The sequence below is a fragment of the Myripristis murdjan genome, chromosome 21, assembly GCF_902150065.1.
Source record: "Myripristis murdjan chromosome 21, fMyrMur1.1, whole genome shotgun sequence".
In the NCBI taxonomy this organism is placed as follows: domain Eukaryota; kingdom Metazoa; phylum Chordata; class Actinopteri; order Holocentriformes; family Holocentridae; genus Myripristis; species Myripristis murdjan.
In genome coordinates this window covers 28297229-28321370 of record NC_044000.1, presented here as the reverse complement: position 1 = coordinate 28321370, position 24142 = coordinate 28297229, and the positions used below count along the sequence as shown (strand labels likewise).

Here is a 24142-nt window from a genome sequence, read left to right as displayed (position 1 = left end):
GAAATAAAAGAAATATAAACTACATGTGCAGGTGAGGTTGAAATATTTTCTGGGCATAAAAACCTCAAAACTCAAAAGAAGACATTTAATTAAATAATTAAAAAAAATAATAACAATAACAGCAACTACTTGTTAACACAGCAGGATACAGGAACATTTCATTTCAGTTTGTAATCTCACTTTTTCACAATGGCAAAACTTAAATAAGAAAAGCTACCAGCCCATCATCCACATCATCTACTGATTGACTAACCATTTAAAAAAAAAAAAAAAAGTGTGTGTACGTCTGTGTTTTCGGCCTCAGGTTGTGCATTGATGCTGTCATGGATTATAGTCTTGCCTCTGTGGTTTCTGGCTCAGACAGCAGTGTTTACGCTCACTGTCATTACTAGCACTGTCTCAGGTCAGAGGATTTGCATATTTTAATGTGCTTTTAACTGTGTAAAATAGACAGCAGAATAGTCTAAACAGCTACTTGTCACAGGCATAACATAACTTTTAACAGCCTTGTTTAGATACAGAGCACACAGCCCTTCTGGAGCATATGCTCATTCAGGCTGACTTCCCTCTCCACATCTCCAGACAGATTAATTTCTCTGAGTTGCCTTCAGCTGCAGGTCTGGCCACGGTACAGCTGTTGCAGCCAACTGCAGCACTTTCACGCTCTCAACACCATGAATCATTCAGTCGGGCAAAATGTCCAGGACCGCTAGATTCACTGTAGATGATGAGGCACTTAATCATCCTTTTCCCTCATTAATGAACCACAGAGCAGAATGCAGCTTTTTTTTTTTTTTTTTTTTTGATCAAAGTTAAGCAAATCTATATATTCTGTCAATGCAGGCAAAACAAAACTAATGGTCATATTATTGTTCTTCTCTCCCCTGCCCAACTTCTGGCTTGTCATGCACTGCTAATACGGACATCCACGCAGGCTCAGGTCAGTGCCGTTCATTCTGTACCTATGCTCTGCTTTAGCTAATGAAGCCGACTGCATGCCGGGTCTGTCCAAGCCGCACACACTCCTGTGACCCCTCGCTGTTTTTTTTTTTCTTTTCTTTTTTTTTGATCGAGAGAAAGAACAATAGTTTGATCAGTGAGACTGCCATGTGGATGAGGAGGAGAAAAAAAATGTATGTGAAGTGCACTTGGATGAAATTCCATCTCATTTTCAACCAGAGACTCTCGGTTTGACATTTCTAAAGGACCCTGGGACTTCATTATGTTGTGAATAGTCGGTAAAGCTTTTGAGAGTGTGCTCAAAGAAACTGAGCCGGATATCATTCTCGTATTGCTCCTTTAAAAAAAAAAAAAAAAGAAAGAAAAGAAAAAGAAAAAATGTACTTGAATCCTGGAGTGTGTAAAGACTGAAGTAGGAGAAGACGGAGACTGACCCTGCAGCACACATCCAATGAGAGTCTCGTCTGAAGCGTCTGATTGTAGCTGATAGCCTATTCCTCTATGTGAGCTCTTTGTTAATGTGGGTGGTCTAAGAAGCACTCGGAAATGAATCCGATATTTTTCCTTCGCTCTAGTGTAGCTGGCTTTTCTCGGTCAAACCATCCCCAATTCCATCGTAACACATCGGCCTCAACCTGCAACCGCTCGATTTTAATATCCATCCAAGCCCTTCATGAGTGTTAAGTGGTGCTGTTACAACTATTGCTCACTGAACAAACACCTACTCAGTGTTACCTCTCCGCAGATAGTGTATATCTTGCGGGAAATGACTAGAGAGTCAGTTTTTCTGGTGATGAGAATAAGCTGTTTAGCCGTGATTGTGCTCACACTGTAGTGGGGGAGAAAGTGGGAGCCGAGCGCTTGCCAGTTTACCCAGCAGGGGCATCTGCAGGCACAGATGGGGGATGATGAGGGTGTGTAATGGGCGTCTGTGCAGCCCGTAGGGGAGGGAATACTCAGCACTCATTCCCACTCTCTAGTCTGCAAACACACACACACACACACGCACACACACACACATATATATACACACAGTACAGCTTGTCATAGCTTTCTCCACAAATTGTCCTCTGGAGTACACCTCTCACTGTGGCAGACAGTCACATAGATTGTAGAGTTGGAACAGATCCAATCGGATGAGTTCGGGTGTCTGACATAATTCACTCATCGGACGTCGGACTGATGTTACCAGTCCACGTCCTGATCCAGATTCCACAGTTTGATGTTTTTATGAATCATTAATATGGAATAGATATATAGCTTGTTTATTTAAGTGACCTGCATCGTATGTGGTGCCCAGCCAATATGGGTGTATAAGGCACAAAACAAATCAACAATAATAACCAGGCTGTTAAAATGTATTCCACAGATTCAAAACAAAAGAGAGAGAGAGAGAGAGTGCGAGCACATCAGTGCAATCAGTTTCCATGGCAGAAACGTCCTCTTACAGTGGACACAGTGTTTTCTGTCTTAGCTGCCAAGCATCTCCTGTAAATCTCGCCAAAGCAAGAATCTGCTTAATAAAAGTCATCTCAACATATCAGCTTCGGACAACCAAAGCAAATCAGGATTTTTCACTGGGATCTTTTCAAGCGAATGATTCCTCGAGTCACTGTACAAACGACAATGAAATACGACATGAAATTCATCCTCTACAACACCAAGATGACAAAAAACATATAAACATTGCTCTTCAGGGATACCGTCATATCTGCCAGCGGTAAAGGACTTGTTCTTACTCTTTGCCCTATCTGTAAATGTTTGCTTCTTTACGGTAATCGTCTTTGATTTGAGCGTAGCTTCCAAACTTTTGTTTCTTAGAAATGTTCTTCTATTGTTCCTGATAGACCTTTAAAGTCCCCATGAAGTGACCTCACATGACTCCTCTTTCATTCAACTGTCCCTTCAAATAAAATTGAAATCCTGTTGGTTTGCACTTGTGAATGATCATTCCCTGCACCGTGTCTCGCCCAAGCATCCTGTTTCAACAGGAACGACAGAAAATCAAGAAATCGTCAGTCCATTTCATTTCTTTAATAGTTTTTGGTTGACTGTATTTATTTTACACTGCAGGTTATTCCAGAAAAAAAATTCAGATCAGAAAGTGAAACGATTGCAGGAGCCTCTCTTGACCAAAGTTAACTGAGTGCTCGATCCCAGCGGTTCCACACCCTCAACATCACTAACCTTTCACCTCTCTGCTTTTCAAGACATGGCTCCCATCCCAGGTCCCCTTCAGCAGCTCACTCAGCAGTAAAGTTATGCACCCCAAGAAAGCATCCCATGGTTTGATTCTGGACCGCATGACTATCAGGGGCGTCCTTAAAACCCCACACTCCTGCAGCATAAAATGAAACTGGGCCTGTCAGTGAATCAAAAATTTTTAGTGAAGGTTGAAAAGCTAAGGTCAGGACACAGTTTCATTTTATTCATCACAGATCCTAGCTCTCTTCCTGCTGATTCTGCACGTACTTTAATTCCCTCTGTAAAGCACAAAGTTTCCTTAAAAAACCCAAACTGAGATAGGTACAAGAACTAGTGACATTGAGCCAAACATCAGTATGGTTGCTGTGCATATTATTTAACATTTTTTTGTAAATTAATCTCTTTTTCTGTGACCAACAAAATATCATCAGCATATAACAAAACATTTACATCCATATTCATCGATCACTAGACCTTGATTGGCCTTAATATAGGCCAGTTGTCTACATAAAGGGCAAATAATGCACTTCAAACACAATACTTGGGCTTTGTGCAAGGCTTTGATGACATTAGAAGATTGTTACCGGAACATATTGATTTACACTCTACAACGTCTTCAGAATCAGACATACTGACTTCATTGCTCCCCGAGGTGATCAATTGAGTTCATTGATCCAATCAAAGGCTTTCTTGAAATCAGCGGAACAAACAATGTTGCTTTAACCACTAAGGATATAATACAGTATATATGTATGGTCAATATGTGCCCTGTTTTTCCTAAAGCCATTCTGCTCATCCACCAATAATCCATAAGACTGTAAGTAATTGTTTAGTGTATAATTGAAGATATGGGAATATAATTCATACCCTGTATAGGTCAAGCTATAGCTCTGTAGTTTGTTTTTTGTTTATTTGTTCATTTATTTGGATCCCATGAGTTGTTACCAGTGTACTTCTTCCTGGGGTCCGCACATAATAAAAATAAAATCAACAAAAACACAAAACTAGTCCACTACATGCATATTACAAACCACATACCCCTGACCCAAAGCCTGTATTCGTCCCCTGACCCTCCCAGCACCCCACACATCACCCACGCAAAAGCCTTTCAATTTCAGATGAGACATAACATAACACACCGAGCGTCCACTGACCGGGCAGCCGGGTGAGCGATGTCTGCGTCAGGCTGTCAAAAGGTCAGGAAGAGTCAGCTTTGTTCGAGGAGGCAGGCAGCTGTGTGCACGTACGAGCACCGGCGCAAACTTGTTTACAGGAGTCTAAATAGCATTGCACTGGATGTTCCCCTAGGTAAGACATGCCAGAGTCACTGGTGGAGCAAGGAGGAGTAAATAGTCTCAACAATCGACTGATCACATCCTCAACCCAAGGGTCTTTTGCCATTATCACTGTTTTTTTTTTTTTTTTTCCACACATCCCATTGTGGTCTTCTCCATGTCATGTTAAGTTTTTTTCCCCAGGGTGAAATTAAATTTTCCTTCTCAGCAATGGTAGCTATAGCATTGTAGCTGTGCATCAGCCCTCTGAGGTGATGTGTACATATTTCTATGCCAAGGACTGCTCATTGGTCTGAAGGCCCACGATTCCAAAACCTCAGTAGTCCAGAAAATGTCCCACTGAACCGAAAGCCCATTAGCCAATTAGACCGTCTGTTATCCTGAAAATAACTGCCCATTATTCCGAAACCCCAATAGCCCAAAAAATGTCCTCTCAGTAGATGTGGTTAATTGGGGCAGGGGTTTCCTCAGGTTCAGGTTAAGGTTAGCCTGGATGCATTTCTTGGCAGGGATGCACAACTCGGCATCACACCAGCAGTCACTGAACTCCAACAGCTCCAGAGTGTGTGTTTTCAGGGCACTGGGCGTTTGGTTTCAGAATAACGGGCCGAAGCACTAATGGGTTTTTGGTCCACTGGGACGTTTTTCAGACTATTGGGGTTTCCGAATAATGGTCCGTCGGACCAATGGCATGGTAGCTCTAGGCCAAAGGGTGCATATTCCTCTGCATCTCTGTTCCTCACAGCCAAGCCTGTGCTTTGGAGCGTCTCTGAATGTACAAAATATCAGGGACATCGGTCCTGATGTTGAGCTGCAGCCCCCTTTTCTTGCACAATCCACATCTCAGTTGTCATTTTATTTAGTCTCATACTGTAGTGTTAAAAAAATAAAACTTGTTTTTTTTTTTAAAAAAACTACCAGCTGTTTGAGATAATCCCACTTGTTTCCAATGCAGTTTCATTTGTTTGCAGATTTCTTTCTGGGAGCAAATATAAATATGTTGAGATAAGGCCAAATAAGTCAGATCATCCCACTAGTGTGAGGAAAATGATGATGATGATGATGAAAATGACTGCTGACTAGCATTGGAAACAAATGGGAACATCTCATCCCACTGGCAGATTTGTGCACTTGGTGTTTGAAAAACAAGATTTTAACACTGAGTATGAGTGGAAATGACTTGTTAAGATCAATATTTGTTTTTGCAGTGTATAGATTTAATAAGTAAACCAGTGAGGAAATAATCATACCTGGATTACATTGATTCATCTCATAAGTGCCCCTGTTATTTTACATATTCATTGTATAAACCAACTATTCTGTATAGCTTGCTTGTGTGCACATGTGTTTATGTATGTGTGTTATTATTATTATTATTATTATTAGTAGTAGTAGTAGTAGTAGTAATAGTAGTATTTGTATACATGCCCACATACTCACACTTACACAGCTCTCTCTCTCTCTCTCTCTCTCTCTCTCTCTCTCTCTCTCTGGAACCCCTGTGTGTGTGTGTGTGTGTGTGTGTGTGTGTGTGTGTGTGCAGGTGTATGAGGCCATGCCATGCCACAGTGAATGCAGCCAGTACGAGTGGAGGACCGAGCCCTGGTCCATTTGTACCATCAACACTGTGGACGAGCTGCCAGCCTGCGGGGAGGGAGTCCAGAGCCGCAAGATCAGGTCAGTGTGGGCGGCGGGCACGGCCGCCTGGCCGCCTGGCACCGCAACAGATACTGGGAGCGGCGGACTGGCACTGGTCCTGCAGCTGGCACTAGCACTGGCCCTGACACTAGCAATGCCAGGAGAAAACAAACAGTGAAAACAAACTACTACTTCCTAATGAGCTGTTGTTGTTGTCACAATTTTCGCAGTGCCTATTTACAAGGAGTGAAATTAGTCAGAGAACGAAGCAGTGAAAACTACACCTTTTTTTTTTCATCGCAGGTGGTATGTGTAGGTGTTGTTTTGAATTATGTTCTGTCTGAAAGGTTTGATGACGAACTGTGCAACTGTGCTATTGTGCCAAAACAAGCTAAATTGATTGACAACGCTGAAGCTTTCTTTCACTTCAGCTCACAACTACAGAGATGTAATTCCTGCCCCAGTCACACCTACCAGCCACAGAAATAGGGCTGAAATGCACTGCACCCTTTTCATTTCCCTTCAGCCAAAGGCCACTGGTTCCATAGGTGACTTTTCATTCATTTTCTCTCACACATTTACAAAATCCTAATTTGAAATGAACCATCCAGCTTCCAGTTGAATCACAAGCTTATAACAACAGGGCAGGAGCAGAAGCAGAAAGTTAATAACTTTTAGAGAATATCTTCTCATATTTTGTTTAATGTCAGCAGTGATCAGCAGGGATGACTGAATCATATTCCTAAACCTAACATCCGAGTTTTATTTTGCAGATTCAAATCAGTATCATCAGAGAGGGGTGTAATCTTTGCCACATCTTTTTCAATCTTATCTGGCTAACCATCTAATCCTGTTTTGTGCAATAGATAGATAGATAGACAGATACATAGATAGATAGATAGATAGATAGATAGATAGATAGATAGATAGATAGATATAGATAGACAGATAGATAGGTAGATAGATAGATAGATAGATAGATATAGATAGACAGACAGATAGACAGATAGATAGAAAGATAGATAGATAGATAGATAGATAGATAGATAGATAGATAGATAGATAGACAAATAGATAGATAGATAGATAGATAGATAGATAGATAGACAGACAGATAGATAGATAGATAGATAGATAGATAGATAGATAGATAGATAGATAGACAGATAGATAGACAGATAGATAGATAGACAGATAGATAGATAGATAGACAGACAGACAGACAGATAGATAGATAGACAGATAGATAGATAGATAGATAGACAGATAGATAGATAGATAGATAGATAGATAGATAGATAGATATAGATAGATAGATAGACAGATAGATAGATAGATAGATAGATAGATAGATAGATAGATAGATAGATAGATATAGATAGACAGATAGACAGATAGATAGACAGATAGATAGATAGATAGATAGATAGATATATAGATAGATAGATAGATAGATAGATAGATAGATAGATAGATAGATAGATTTACTTTATTGATCCCAAACTGGGAAATTCCCGATACCGGCCTAATTCAGGAAAACAATACATTAAAATCAAAAACAAGGCAGCTGTTCAAGACGGTGTATATTCATGCCAGAATACAACAGCATTGCTTTCCATTTCCTCTCAGTTTCAAGAGTGATAAAAATAGAATAATTTTAACATATAATAATACTGACTTTTGTCCCTGCTAAGACTAATTTCCTCCTGCAGAAAATAACACATCACTTCTGACTGTAAAACTGACAGAGTGGCTGCAGACATAGATACAGTTTGCTGACTGACTATCATTGCATCGCTCCAGTCTGACGACCAGTAATGCACAGTTTTAGAGCAGGTTACATGTCCGAGGTAACAGCAACAGGTAGGTAACAATCCCAATTATTGGGAGGTCCGTACATCTTGTGGATACTGCAATATTTAACAAGACTTTCGGGAAGAAGAGATTATTTCTTACCAATGAAGCTCAAATCAGATGATGGCCTGGTGGCCTACACTGGGACAGTTATAGTTGTTTCACCGTCCGACAGCTCATCGTTAAGTCCACCTTACACTGTTAAACATTATGGCCAATAATCAGAGTTCCTGTGTGAAAAATAAATAGGAATTTCTTTCCTGTAACCGAGTTTTTCAGCTCTATGTGGCTAAATATTTAGAGAGCCAGCCCAGTTGGACAGCCTGTTAAAATAAACACTGCTGTGCGAAGTCTCACCTGAGGAAGAGCACAGTCGACTGTGAGACAGAGCAGACTTCGTGCTGGGCTTGGAAAACAAAAATAAGGAGCCAGTTAGCGGAGCCTCACAGACTAGCTCTCCAACTGCTGCTCTCTCCGCCACCAGGTGTATGAGGAGGGGAGCGGCGGGGGGCGGGGCCAGCAGTGTGGACGACAGCCTGTGTGAGCAGGAGGAAATGCCACCCAGAGCCCAGGTGTGCTTCCTGCCCTGCCCTGAGCACTGTGTCACAGCTCCCTGGGGACCCTGGAGCACCTGCCCGCAGGTAAGAGGCATTAACTGAGGGATTGGTTTATTGATTGACAGGTCGGTTGATTGACTGCTTTTGCTAATTAAAAAAAAAAAAACAACAACTATAATCCAATAGGCTGGTTCTGGGTTAGTTCATGACCTTTTCACAGTGACCTTTTCACACACATCTGTAAATAAATCCATCCACTTCCCAGGTAAAATACATTTATGTCTCATCTGTGTTCTGTCCTTCCCTGTGGAGCACACAGGAGACATCCACAGCATCACTCTAAGAGAAATCAGAGTCAGTGTCCACCTGAGGTGGTTATTCAGTCTGAATACAGTGTAATTCACAACAAATAATTGAATTTTTGAAAAAAAAAAATGTTGATGTGGAAAGAGGTGGAGGAGAAAAAAATCATGAGATTTGGGTGAGAAAGGTTAGAGAGGCAGTTTTATAACCGGTCTGCATCCACAAATCAGCCTCGGAAAAGAGGGCTGGAAAAGTGAAAGAATAAAGCCATTACTGCCACTGTGTCTTTGAGCAAGGCACTACACCCCCAAACTCCCCAGTGAATGTCTTCAGTTGTGGGCCTGTATGAATGTTGAAGTGACTGTGAGCGGGTCTCAACCAGGTTTACAAAAAACAAACAAAATATGCAGATTCTGTTTGAACGGCACAACATGAAGCAGTTAGAGCTCCGTCAGGCTTTCTGGATATATAAAGGTTTTAAAAAAAAAAAAAAAAAAAAAAAAAAAGATACACCTCCTCAGCTCTCTAATGACATACCAGTGAAGAGCTACACTAATAATTACAAACTCATATGAAAGTGAGCTCTTGTATGTACAAGGACCAGGCTGCTCTGTAATCCTGCGTGGTTTGAAATCACATTTACCGTAACACTATTATCTGTTGCATAGTTAATTCACTTTTCTTAATGCCCTTCCATTCTCCACTGAAGCTTAGCGCACCGGCTACAAATGTGGAGCATCTGTCCTGTTTCTCGCTGCAGGCTCCCGGTCCTGCTGCCGAGCTGCTTCCCGTCTAACATGTCAGGTCACTGGGCTTGACTGTCGGTGTCAGGGAGGGTGGAGCTGCACGGTGGTGGTGGTGGGGGGGAGCGGAGAGAGAGATCGACTAATTAGTGTAACGATATCTCCACAGACTCTCTCTCTCAGTCAGTCTTTCCAGTCTAGAAGCCTTGGCGTCACTCCTGAACACGGAGACGCGGCGACTCTGAGCATTTGGTGGCTGAGGCTGAAACACTGCTGCTGTCCAACGCTTAACTTCAGGACCAATCAAATCCTAACGGCAGTATAAACTTTTTATGGCTGATTGGTTTCTTGTTGGCACATTTCTTAGAGGCAGAGCTGCTCTGGACATAATTTTATTGGTTAAATGAAGGGAAAATGTGCTTTAAAACACATTAATGCAATTAAGAAAAGATTTCGCTGATGTACCTTTATGTCTTCATCCTGTTTGGTGGTGGTTTTTTATATTCTTGTGAATATGTTGTCTTATCAAGACATGACAGGGCAGCCACAATACAGACTAAAGCTTCCAACATATCTTTAAAGGAGTAGTTCAGCCCAAAATGAGAATGCAGTCATTATTTACTCACACTCATGCCAACTGATTGATGAAGCTGGTCCACATGAGTTGGTGCAGCGTCCTCGTTCATCAGGCTTCTGCAAAACAGCTTAGGTGGTCAGGAGCAGGAGTTCTTTCAAGATCCAAAAAGGGTAAAAAATTCCTGTTAAGTTACTCAGAACAGCTTGAACTGCACAATCCAAATATTTTGTAGGCAAATGATTGCACTGTGGGTCCAAAAGTTCAGTATTTATGTTATTATCTGCTGCGGATCAAACGGGTAACTTAGTGTCTGTGTTAACCCTGCTCTTCTTTGACTTGGCTCATTGAGGTCCAGTGCAACCAAAAAATATGTATTTATTCCAGAGTACGTCGAAGAAATGTTTGGATGACTTAAAGCCGCGACGGAGGCACGTAGCACCCGTCTCACATCCCTCCCCGTCTCACCCAGGCGGCGGCAATCAGCACGCAGATGATTGACAGCTCAGAGCGAAGCCATCCTGTTTAAAGTTGAGCCTAGCTGGTCAGACGCCACAACATTGACTTGGAAAGGAAAAAGAGCAACGACGTGATCAATATTGCCAAGATTTTGACTTATTGTCTTAGTCATTCATGTTTTGGCAAACACAGGGATTAGTCTGCTGAATCCAAACAACATGTCACCTTATAAAGCCCGCCCACAGCGGCCTTAACCTCCAGTCTGCTCGCAGTGTCCTTCTGTTCGCCGCTGGTAGGTGTGTATCCGAAATAAACACTGGATTATTATTCAATTATAATTTCTCCTGCTTGTTCAGATTTGTTATTGTATTGTTGCTCACTCTCCATGTTCTCCATTTTGCACAGTCAGTTACAACCTGTTTTGGTGCTATTTCTAGCATTTGGCAGTTTCCCTGCCAGCCTGCATACAAACAAACTATTATCTTTTCACAGATAAGGATTGCATAATTAGTTCCAGTTATAGATAATGAACAACCCTGGCAGAGAATCTCAATAGGGGAAACTACTGTGTGTATGTGTGTGTGTGTGTGTGTGTGTGTGTGTGAAAGAGAGAGAAAGAGAGCGAGAATGAATGAGCGTGAGAGAGAGAGAGGGATTACTTGACACGTGTGCACAATATAAATATGTAGTGTTTGGTTGCGTATTCACTTGTGTGTGTGTGTGTGTGTGTGTTTTCTAGGCATTTCTGTATGCAGCTGGATACGTGTGCGGCTGTGTGACAGTTAAAGCGTGTGAATGTTAGCGTGACAATCACTCCATTTGATCCATGAGCCTCATTCAAAGGCCACTCATCTCATTAGAAGGAGACGGTGATGGAGGTGCAGATTATCCAGCATCAGCACCAGAGGGACAGATGCAAAGAGCCTTATCAGTATGGCTCCTGCCTCCTCCCTCGGAGACCCGGCTGGCCCACACTTCCTCCACATCCCTGTCGCAGATCCTTTTGCTCCTTTGTTCACCGATTCAGATTTTCCATTACCCTGTAGTATGACTTAAGGGATTTGTGCAGGGCTCTCTCATTGTGCCACTGCTCAGTCCCCTGGCAGATATTTGGTAAGAAGCTGTACTCTAACAGTTCTTGTAATTGCTCTCAGTTATTATCACACAGGTTTTCATCTGCCTTCAACTGCACCTTGTAAATGCCAGCGGTATCGTAGAAAATTCATACTTTCCCAGTTTTCTCATTTCACTGGGTTGGTCATATTGATTCAAGCTGAAAATGCAATATTTACGGCATCACACTGAAGGAAGACTTTATATGTATTGAATAAAGTTTAATTGCATTCACACAAGTGTGCTAGCGTTTTTAAGGTGTTAAAGTGGGGGAATGAGTTGGTGGTGGGGGGTGTGGTACACATTACAGGAGTTAGTGAAACTACACAGTCTTTAAAAACTGCACCTGCTTGCACCAGAAGGCTGTGGCAGCACAGTGTGGCTGCAGCTAAATATTTAATCCATGTATTGACTTAGCTATTACCATCAGAAAATCACCAAGCTATGCTTCCCAGTGTGTGGATTTACAGCTCACCAGCCTCCAGCTGCTTTATGCTTGCTTGACTTGTACCGTAATACCTGGTGTATGAGAGCACACTGTGCTTCCTTAACCTCCTCCGCTCTCCTAAACAGTGTGTACTGTAATACCTCTCGGCAGTGTGCGTGGAAAAAAAGTGTGGACACAGATCGAACCAAGAAACACAAACAGCCCAGCTCTTATAGACGTGCTGCTGCCAAGCACCTCGTAAAGAATTGGACTTCATGTGGTACTGCAGCCGCCCCGAGCCCACGTAGCTACTGACTACAGTTTTTTAAAAATATTTTTAATACACCCTTGGCGGTTTTAGTCTGATAGAGGCTCTTATTAAAATCATTTTCATCTTTGATTATGATTAGTATTGGTAGTAAATTGAATCAAAGAGGGGAAAAATTGCAAAAGCTTTTCTCAAGAATGAAGAAATGAACACTTAACACTAACGAGCCCCGACATACAATGTGGCTTTAAAAGGCTTCAAAGGCCCAAGGGTCATGAAACTCACTCAACACATAAATGATTGTCTCAGCTTTCAGCTCAGGAAGAAAACGGGTGAATACAGATTGTGCCAGATCCCACAGTGCATCCACAGCCATGAAGTATCTTTCTGAATACAAGAGGAGGATTTATGGGGAAGGGAAAACTGTAAAGATCCATAGTTAAAGTTAAATTGTCACAAATTGACCCCATTTTATTAGCTAGACTCTGCTCAGTGAGTACATAATTTGTAGAAAATTAGCTTCCTCAAATGTTGCACAGCATGATGAGGTTTGATATTACTTTAATTTAAATCGCACAATATGAAAGCATGTGGCCCTCATTGACCTGAGCTGCTCTGTGGTGACGCTGATATTTATTTATTGTTGCTGCTGTTGTTGTGCAGCCATGTGACCTGAGCACGACGAGGAACAGGACCAGACACGTCCTCCGCCTGCCAGCCTCCGAGGACCTGGCCTGTCCAGAGCTGGTCCAGTCTGAGCCCTGCGTCCTCAACAGCACCTGCTTCACCTACCAGCACCGAGTCTCAGGTGGGTGCACCTGAGCCGCCGTGTGTCACACTACAGAGATGTAAAGCAAGCAGTCAAGTGTGTTTAGGCAACTTTTCCTGAACAAATAATGCTTGAATCAAAAGAGGACAAACAAAAGTAAAATTTCCCCATGGAAAGCTGGGAAAATTGAGTGTTAAGGCTAATTTATACTTAATAAATTTCCATCTTTAGTCACTGAGCCTCGTCTTGTGTTAAAATCTTGTTTGTCTTGTCTTGCAGAGGCAAATAACAGATCAGCTACAGCAGTCTAATACGTTCCTAAAATAGCATCCTCTTACTGTAATGCAGCCTTTAAAATCAGGAGAAGACAACACTTATACCACATCACAATATTACAACATCCAAAATCCCAGATGACATCTGGTCTGATATCATAATTTCTGTATAATATTGATATTATGCCCAGCTGTACGAGATTCATGAACAGTCTGGAGGCAAGTTGATTAGCACGTTTCAAAAAAAAAAAAAAAAAAGGTAATACTTAGTGTGTTACCCATGGTGCTGTTATGGCAGTGAAAGTATTTATAGTACTATATAGTGTGTAATTTTACAGTACATGGTATTTCTAGTATTTAGAATGAGCTGATAACGGTCCTGCTGTCAAGTTTTTATTAATATAAAGAGCAAAAGATTGAAAATATTTTATATAGGTACTAAAAACACATTTTTTTAGTTCTATATGTTCAAAGTCCAGATAAAAGTAGAAGCAGTTACTTATACGTCATCTGAAATGATGGTCCAAGATGATCCGTTGTCAGACACATTCGGGGTCCAAATCAATGTCTTGAGATATTTCTTGCCATTAATTTAGTGAATTCCAGCCATTTTTATAATTTGAAGATAACTTTTCCTGTAAATGAAGTTATTTGCAAACCTCTTGAGCTTGTCCCTCCTCTGCTGGCTCCAAACTGATCAAAACACAGTGAGAGACAACAGACACTTGTGATCTTGTGCTGCCCGACATGCAGTTTTACTTTTGGAGGATACTTGTAAGCCACGGCAGCCTCTGCAGCCGACAGAGGAGCCACGGACACAGACGGCAAAGCTACAGACACGTTTTGACATACAAATTAGATGAGATAGTGGTAAATGCATGCAAGTCATAAGCAGGATGTGCGACTCGGTCTCAGGCCATGAGGACGTAACAGAAGAATTGCATGCAAGAGCACACACACAGTTATGAGAGGAAGGGAATGCATGTCAGCAGGTCTGCACTGGTACGGCGGTATGATAATATTGTTGTGTGTGTGTGTGTGTGTGTGTGTGTGTGTGTGTCTGAATGTATTGCAGAGTGGAGCACATGCCAGCTGAGTGAAAACGCCATTTGTGGTCAGGGCTCACGGTCACGCCTCCTGGACTGTGCTCGCAGCGACGGCAAGGTTGTGGAGCTGAAGATGTGCGAGCAGGTAATCTCTGCACCTGTGTCTATCCAGTTAAGAGCTGAGGACATCATCCAGCAACAAGAGACAGAGGAGAGGGGGTGGCTGTGGACTGTTTCAGTAGGACGCAAGAAACTTAAAGCAGCGTTAAGTAATCTGTGACTTCTGTCAACCTCCATCATTGACCAGGTTCCTTGAGCTCAATCCAAGCGGTGAGGGGACCACAGGTTGGAGAGTGACTCCTGAAAGCCGGTGTACTCCGGTCATTTTGTGCTTCCTGTGATCCAGTAAAAACCTTCTATCTTTACAATTCGACCCATGCCTGCCTGTCCTCTCATGTAGGGATGCAGCAATTGAAGACTTGATGGTGCAATTATAGTCCCACAAAAAGTCACAGTTTCACAGATTTCTTTTAACAGTTACTGTGGCATTTTTACAGGATTATGGAGCTACTGCTGTGCCGTTTGTATGATTATAGACTCTATGAATGATGAATGATTTCTTTTATTTTCACCGCTGTTTTTTTACTCAACACTTTTATTAATATTACGGTGTGAATTTAATCACGTTTAATTCAATTACACTTGAACTGCATTCACTTAATTATTTTTTACGTGTCCAGAATGCTACCATCCTGTCATACCATTTAAGATGCCTTTAGGGGGCATAAAGCGTGGATGTTGTCGCCTGTCTGTTAGCTAATGCAGCCTCCACACAAACGGTGTGAGCGGCTCTCCTGATCAGCTTTGTTCGACTCATGTGAGAGCAAGGCTGCACGCAGAGATCATGCAACCACAGACTTGTTGCCTTGCAGCTCGGTTAACAACAACACTGTTTAATCGCCGCCTCCCTGCTCTCATGAGAAGTGCATCGTCAAACGAATCCCTGCTTTGTGTGAACTTAGGTTGACTTCCCTCTGAGATAAAATATGGAAATGTGGGTTCTCCCTGTTTCTTATTGAAACTAATTGGCCAACCCTCACCACGGTCCTGCTCTTGTTTCCCGCAGTTCGGCCTGATCAACAAGTTGAGGCTGTCCGGAAGCTGCGTGGTCGACTGTCCCGTCAGCTGCCTGCTCTCTGATTGGTCACCTTGGGCTGAGTGCTCGCACACCTGTGGCAGCCAAGGTAATGCAGACATGCCTCCAGCCAATAGGAGCACCCACCTGTTGAACAGACGCTCGACCGACCACACACACACAGCCCCTCATTATTCCGGCTCGTTGGGCATGCATAAATATGTTGAACTGTGCATGAATACATTTAAATCCATTAAAATATTTATGAGTGTGTGTAATTCAGTGCCTTACTATACAGGGAAACAGTGCATTGTGTTTTCTTTAATAATGTATAGAGTAATTTTCTCACTTCATAATAATACTGTATGGAGCCGGGGGTTTTTAATTATGAAGGGCAGCTTTGCTTTATGAGGTTATATTTTAAGAGTAGCTCGTAAACCTCACCTGTGTAGATATCATAAATGATTCAGTGTTCCTACATAAAATATTTACCCCGCCATCGCATGGCTTCAAAAATGCAATTAGTAATCTGACACCTGTGGCACACTTGGCCACACTTTGAGGAAGCAGTGTTATAACCTCATGCAATATACAATAGTTAATGGTTTAACCTGGATGCATACATTGTTTCTTAGGTCTCCCAAAAGCAGTCGCCCAGAGAGATGGGCTTGTTATGCTGTTAATTAGAGAGACTCAACAGGATCTTCTCAAGTTCATTAATTTTAATTTGTCGTTGGCTGCCTATCTCCACTGTGCAGCGTGCCACTCACTGCAAGAGGCTTGTCCATATACAAGCTGTTTGCCAGGGATCCAGACTCCAGCCCTTCCCTCTCTCTCTCTCTCTCTCTCTCTCTCTCTCTCTCTCTCTCTCTCTCTCTCCCTGTCTCATTTAATACACTCTCTGTCGCGTCTCCCTGTCTCTCTCTCTCTGCCACTCTCTCTCTCTCTCGCAGTTCATACTCACACATTCTGAAACACATCTGTCAGCCTTGTTGAGGGATTTCTGTCATATCTGTGTCAGACGGCGCTAAGATGTTGTTTTGTCAGGATGCCATGGGGGCGTTAATGCTTTGGGTTTGATTTTTGAGATGGCAGCGCCCCATGTCCTTTTGCTGTGTCTGTCTGTGACTGCCCAGAGCCAGGCATCTCCCCTGGCAATATGTGTACATAACTTGTATGCTGCCTGGCTGGCTGACTGATGGACGACATGTCTCCACGGTGCCTCATGGGCTCTGAGCTATGCTGCAAAATTGCAAACCCACTGTGCATCCACTCAATTTTTACTGTTGCCTTTTCCCTCATTTTTCCGAGCTTACATTATTAATGGCACAATTGAACGCGGCACTTGAGTAGGAATCGGTTGGATGTGGGCAAAAAGTGGCACAGTGACAGAGAGATGTATTGGGTTGTTGTGCTAATTTCTGTTTTTCATGAAAAGATATTTAGCGTGCGACCGTTGTATGTTCCAGCAGATGTCTGCGCAAAACAGCTTGACAACTGGTAGCTTGACAAATCATCCTAATAGTGTGACTTATATACACATGACCTCCATGGTCTTTAACAAGTCTATTTTATTCTATTTAATTTCTGTTTACTTGGAATAATGACTGCATAACACTGATTGGCTAAACACTGGCATTGGATCAACAAAATCAAATCCTACAAGCTTTATGGAGTGCCATACAGCAGATGAAGGCAGCTCGCTTATCTTCATTCAAAGTTGGATCCTATCCAAACAGAACTGCACAAAAAAACTTCATTTGTCTTGGATACTCTTGGAGTAAAAGGTCTTTTCCCTTGAGCAATGGATTGGGGCAAATGAAGACAATCTCCAGGACCTCCTGACTCAGACCAGTGAGCTAACTAAGGATAATGTCTACCTGATGGACAGGATTCACGATCTGGAGAACTGTAGCAGACCTTCTAGTCTTTGCTTTGTCAAGATTCCTGAATCCTCCGAGGGCCGCGATATGCTTTGCCTCATGTCCCAGTTAATCCCACAGCTTCACTTCCCCGTTCCTCTGGCTATTGAGAAAGCTCACCGTACTCCCACATTCCTACACAACGATAGAGCTGGTCCAAGGCCAATCCCGTCCTATCAGGGCCCATTAAACTTCTCAATTTTCAAGACAAGGTGAGAATCCTCCGTCTTGCCAGAGAGAAGAAGGTGCTGGCATTTAAAGGTACTCACATCGCTTATATCCTGATTTCAGCGCTGAGCTCAATGGAGAGATGCCAGTTCAGCAGAGACTCTGTGAACTTAATCTAAAATGCTCTCCGTCCTCACCGAGTGTCACTGTTGATGGCAAACTCCAACTACTCACCTGCCACACCTGTCCTCTTCTTCTCTCTGTTTTTATTAATGATCTTCCTTTAATCAGTTCTAATTCTTCTCCTCAGCTATATGCAGATGATACTCTCATTTATACTTCGAAACCTCATTTACTGCAAATCCAAGTTGCCTTTCAATCAGATTTCAAAGCATCACAAAGTCTCTTATCTAATAAAATACTGCCTAATAAAACAAAATGTTTCATTATGGTCAATATGGTACAAGACATAGCCTTAAAACAAAATCTAATAAACTAATAATAACACGTCATTATGTTATGTATATTTATCTGCACACAGTTGAGTTACTTGGGTTTATGGGTTTAGTCTAAAACCATAAACCCAAGTAAGTTTAGTCTAAATTGATCACAGTTTTTGCAAAATTAATTGTGGAACCAGGGTATTATTTCGAATAAGAAATAATACACTGTCTGAAAGAAACTTGCTTTATAACCTATATTTCTATTTCTTGACTATCCTGATGTTGTTTTTTTATCAACATGCATCCAAAACTAACCTCCTGCCCCTCGTTACAGCATAGAATAATCTCTGCAGATTTGCTCTTGGATGTTTTTTTTAGTATTCATCACTGTATACTGTATAACTCACATAAATGGCCTCCACTCAATATAAAAAGACACATTCATTGACTGCAGTTCTTTAAATGTGGACATTTCAACTATCTGCATATCCTACATAAGTGTTTGGTGCCATATTCCTCAATATGTCAGTTGAGGCATTCTACACGATACCTCTTTTCCATTCCCACAGTCAGAAAAGCAACTGGAAAAATAGCGTTTATGTTCAAGGCTGACTTACCTTCAAACATTTGATCCTTGACATCATCTCACTTGTTTAAATATGTTTTTCCTTGTTATTATGAGATACATTGTACGTGTTTCAGATGTTACTATAGCAACATAAAATATACAATACACTGTATATTTTATATTCTTTAGCATATTTTAACTGACATTTGTTTGTGGCCCATCTAATGGTTGTGTTCACCGATAGGCTATACTCATATTTCTTGTTTGTGTGTTGATTGTCTTAGTTAGCGTGTCTGTTCAATTGTTGATTCCCATTTTCTTTTTGTCTTCCCTACCTTTTTGTCTTTGTTTCATTTTTTTTAATCATTATATTGTATGTTAGCATCCCCCTGGAAATGAGATGGGTTTATCCTAATGAATACATTTATATCACCATCATTCAGACAGACAAAGAGAGGAGGCAGCCTGCTTTCACTTTTAACTAAATGATCGCTTGCTTCAGTATTTTTAGCCGCGTCTTTTTGTCGACTGTTACTACAGGCTGCCTCATGTTTATGCATTCATTTTACAGCACTTTTATTTGCTCACTTGTACACGTAGGGCAACACAGTGTGCCATCACAACTAATTATCCCATGCTGAATCCTCCCAGATCTTATCCTTTTAGAAGGTGTTCTGGCATGTTAATGATTGTTCTGCAAAGTGAGTCATTTTTCTTGTTTTGTGATTCACAAACATACAGGCAAAGTGTGTTTATATATAATTGGAATGTACCAGCAGTGTTGAACACTGTTTTCAGCTTTGAACATGAACAGTTAGAATAGCATGAAATCTAAGCCCTCAGATCACAGCTTGCACATGTGTTCTGTTTATTTATTTCTTTTCTACTCAATTCAGGGATGTGCCAGACTAGTTGAAATCACAGCTTAATGTTATTAGACAATGCTAATCAGCACCAGAAATATTAGTCTATAATTTATTAGTCTATCCAATGACTTTTAAATGTCAGTGAAATAGTCAAAATGCACATCTCAGATTCTGTTACACTCTACTCTGTTCTGGAGGTTTTAAACCTCGATCACGTTCTGGACCCCCAAGCTGACTTTCATTGAGACATGCACCCCCATTTGAAATGATTTTGCCTCAGGGGATTCTGATATTAAAATATGTTTTGGTTTGTGTGAATTAGTAAATTGTTTTGATGCCGTACTTGAACACTAACAAACAGATTAAAATGGATTTAAAGTCGTGAGATTAGAATATACAGTAATGATAAAATACTAATCACTCACACATTTTTGCATCATGATTTCGAGAGAAATTTCTGGTGAATCCTTCATTTTGCCAAGGTCCTCCCGGAAGCCCCTCACTGATCCACGTGGGTCCTCAGTCCCCACCTTGAAAACCACCGTTGCATTCTAATTGTAATTATATTCTATTGTAATCTGTTGCACTAAGTGGTGTGTTGGTGTTCATTGCTGCAGGTCACACTGTGCGTTCCCGCAGGATCCTACAGGACGCCCATGAAGAGGGCCGGCCCTGTCCAACCCACCTCACCCAGACCAAGCCCTGTCCCATAAGGCCTTGCTACACCTGGCTGCTAAGCAACTGGTCCCCTTGCACCGTGGAGGTAAGATCTGCGCTTTGGACGCTGCAAATGATGAGTGACCTGAAGGTGCGGTGCAAAGTGCTATGGAGCGGCAGAGATTTATTCTACATTTGTCCTGCGTTAGCACGACGATGGGAGCCATGAACTGTTCACAATGACACTAACACTTTCAAGGAGAGCGGTCATATTCCCACTGAGGCCACACGGGCAAAAAATCTATGTACTCATGGCAATGTATGGCAGTTTGGATCAAAATGTCCCCCAAGTGGCATAAGTACAGTAAATCCACCCTCAAATACCTATCATGTAGCTGTGCTGCATAAGACCAACAGCTGCCAGTGGAGATAACTCCTCCCTGCGTGCTCATTCGAATAAAACCAGTTTGCCAGACTGTTCTCTCTGACTTCCAGTGGGTTATCAGAGAGAAAAACACGAGTTAAAAGGAGCAACAGTGCAGCAATAGTACAAGCAGCATGCATGTGAAAGTGACTTATTGTAGCATGGTTAGCCATTGTACTCTGTACACCACAGGGCCAGATGAAATTAGAGGAGATTAATAATGTGGAGGCATTATCTACTTAGCAAAGGTGGCAGCCTGCACTTTAGCTTGCACATTATATGTAACCATACATGTGGTGTTACATATACATTTTGAAGCAAAAACAGAATCATAACCTGAATTTTATTATTTCATACAGAGAGGAGCGTGTTACACTGGTGTTGTCATTCTGTTAACCAGTGGCTGAGCTGTTTACTTTCCATTAAAACTGTTATAATGTGTTTTCATTTTCTGCTATGCACTCTGTGCCACCGTTTTCAACTGTTTGATTTCTCATTTTGGAATGACACTACACTGAACAGCATGTTTTTTAAAGCCAGTCTGTGCCTTCATCTGGGCTTTTGGGTGCCTACCAAGCGCTGTGTTTGGCAGGGAACCTGTGTGTGGATGGGCTGAGACTAAGCTACTGCATATCATGTTAACTATTGTAAAGTGCTTTGTCTAGGCAATCACTATGGAGTGACTGAAACATAAAAAAAATGCTCAAACGTATAAATGAGTCAACATAACATTTCTGTGAAGAAAACTCAACAAACCTCAGGCTTTTTGGGCCCTTTCAAAACCAAAAAATAAAAAAAGAAAGAAAAAAATATATGACTGTCAAGCTAAAAACAAGGCTTTTTTCCAAAAACATAACATTTTGTAGACAGCAGGTTTTCACATGACAACAGCAATAAGCTACATGCATGAGATTAGATGAAGGGTGATTAGCTGTTATGTAAGCTGGTGTAAGGTCATTGTAATATCAGCTTGGGGCAGGAATTGGTTTGCTGTCTAAATGCACAAAGTACTTGAACAAATACACAAAGTTTGTTGGTCAGCTGATCAAAACACTTCATCACAGCCAATATGCTGCCTCTCTTAGTTACTTTACTTTGGATAGTTTATTTTATTGAGCACAAAGGCAGTGTTAAAAGCCAGAATTTAAAAACAGACAAGCTCGGGATTTTGCAGGAGAGGAGAAGAAACCCCACAGGGCTTAAAACCTCCCCTCTCGGATTTAGAATTCATCCTATACAATGGATGCTTGCTGCCTAAACTCCGAAATAAACAAGGAAAAAGAAAGAAAGGAGAAAAGAGAGGGAGAGAAACTTGCAAATTAATAGTAATATTCTGTTTTTAAAGGAAAAATCTACCCTAAAACATATTAATGCTGTTTATAAACATGAATTGGTGATTTACACTGCATTTCTGCTGTAGAGAGCAGCTGCAGATACAACGGAGCTTAACGGGAGAAAGAAGTGAGCTCTCCCTCTTTGATGCTGGATTTCTCTTTTTAACATCGCTGCAAATTACTGAGGCTCTAAAGAAGCCCTAGTTTTTTGTTTGTTTTTTTTTGACATTGACATTGACATTGAAACCTGACAGCTAGTGTTTCTGTTTTAGATTGTCAAACTCTTTCGGCCTGCTGGGACCTGCTGGATCATGTCACCACGTCAGTCAGGCGGAGAGGACTTTGGTCCAGAGCAGCTTTTTTCAGAATGTATTTGGTGAAATGCCATAATGTTGGCTAGATCAGTGGTTATCTAACTTTTCTCAGTAATATAACCCCTTTGAAATATTTTTTTTTTCAGCCAAGTAATCCCTGACCAGTGCAAAAAAAAAAAAAAAAAAAAAAAAAAAAAAAAAAGGTAGAAAAAAGAATCCTGCCTGCAGAGGTCCATCCCAGCTCCATCAGTGTCTGAAACAACAGCCTGATACTGAGGAGATTTTGTTGTTTCTGTTTTTGGCTTCTTTTTCACATCTTTCTCCTTGTTTCCAGCTGTATCGCTTTCAACCACAAATCCATTTTCTGGATTTTTGTCTCGGCTTCCCGGTCAGAGTGAACAAACGTCCTCGTTCGCCAACCACAGCAGCAGATTTAATCCCCAGACACACACATCTGTCACCTTCAGGAAACCCGGAGGGAATGCTGAATATAAAATCTGGTTTATCAAACTTACATTTTTGTTGAACTTATTATATCATAGGCTCATTATTTTTGCAATTATACATGACTATTATTTTTTGAAATTAATTTTTATTTTATTTTATTTTTTAAAATCTCATATACCCCATTCAGTACTCCAAGGTACCACTAGGGGTGCGCATTTCCCCATGTGGGAAGCACTGGGTCAGGTGATGAAACTAGACGATGAAGCTGCTGAACGCCTAGCAGGGCATCTGTGTTAACACGTTTGCTTTTCCCTGATAAACTCTGTTGTTGCCGTGCTGCGAATATTTCTCAGCGACATAACTGGATTCACTTTTGGCTAGTTACTGCAGAATAACAAAAATACAACAATAAACAACAAAACGTCCCCAGAAATGTAATGTCAGTCACCATGTGCTGTTTTTTAAATAGCAACAACAACTACACCTTCATTTGTATAGCACCTTTCACAGACACAAAATCACAAAGTGCTTCACAGTATTAACATAATAACACAGTGCAATAAAACAAACACCTGTAAAAACCCATATAAATGTAAATGTGTTTTCCACTGGATTTTTTTTATGATGAGATTATTACAACATTATAGAATCATCTTTACTTGATCCTCACGTTACTCTCTTTCTACACTGAAGTATTTCTTAGTCAGTTGTTAATGTTTAGATTCAGAGACTTCCCTCAGTTAAAAAAAAAAAAAAAAAAAGAAGATTCAATGGTAAAATATAAAAAGAACCTCTAATTCCAAAGGGTGCAAATGAGGAATCTCTCTATCGGAGGTTACTGCTGAAACGTGCCGTCACTGCTAATGAAAGAGCGTTTCAGCGGCACACTCCGGCCTCGCTGAAGCAACACCAGAGGCTGCTCTCTGATGTTCATCTCATCTCCTTGCCTTTATTCTGTGTCTCCTCTGAATAGGCTTTTAATTGAATGTCTTTCAGCCCTCGGTAAATCCCCAGAGCCTATCTCCCTATACGGCTGCTTTAACAAAGGCACAGGCTCTCTTTCCTCTGTTGTTGTGCATTTTAGACTTATTAATTGTGAATGTCATATTCAAGTGCCTTTTTTTCTGTTGATGAACCTTAATGATATATAGGATCATGTAGGCCCGGAGGCTATTCCCCTTTGAAGATGAGGGCTAGACTGAAAGTATAAAATTCATCACGGTAAACATACAGCTGAGCAACCTGTACTGCATTTTAACACCCCTTCAAACCACCCCTATGTATTTATAGGGGAAATGAATTCATGTTTTGATTGTGATATTGTATATTCTTTGCATTTCCTCACAAAACATTGAGAATGCTCGCTGGCAGTGCCTAC

At 41.3% G+C, this 24142-nt stretch overlaps 1 protein-coding gene across 1 annotated transcript in view; it reads left to right on the top strand.

Moving 5' to 3' along the window:
* The window catches only part of thsd7ba (thrombospondin, type I, domain containing 7Ba), a 171007-nt gene that overhangs the window by 133558 nt on the left and 13307 nt on the right, over window positions 1–24142 (top strand). The window contains 6 exon segments of the mRNA XM_030081611.1: window positions 6004–6137; window positions 8437–8593; window positions 13060–13204; window positions 14516–14631; window positions 15613–15730; window positions 20206–20351. Coding sequence (XP_029937471.1) covers window positions 6004–6137; window positions 8437–8593; window positions 13060–13204; window positions 14516–14631; window positions 15613–15730; window positions 20206–20351 — 816 coding nt within the window.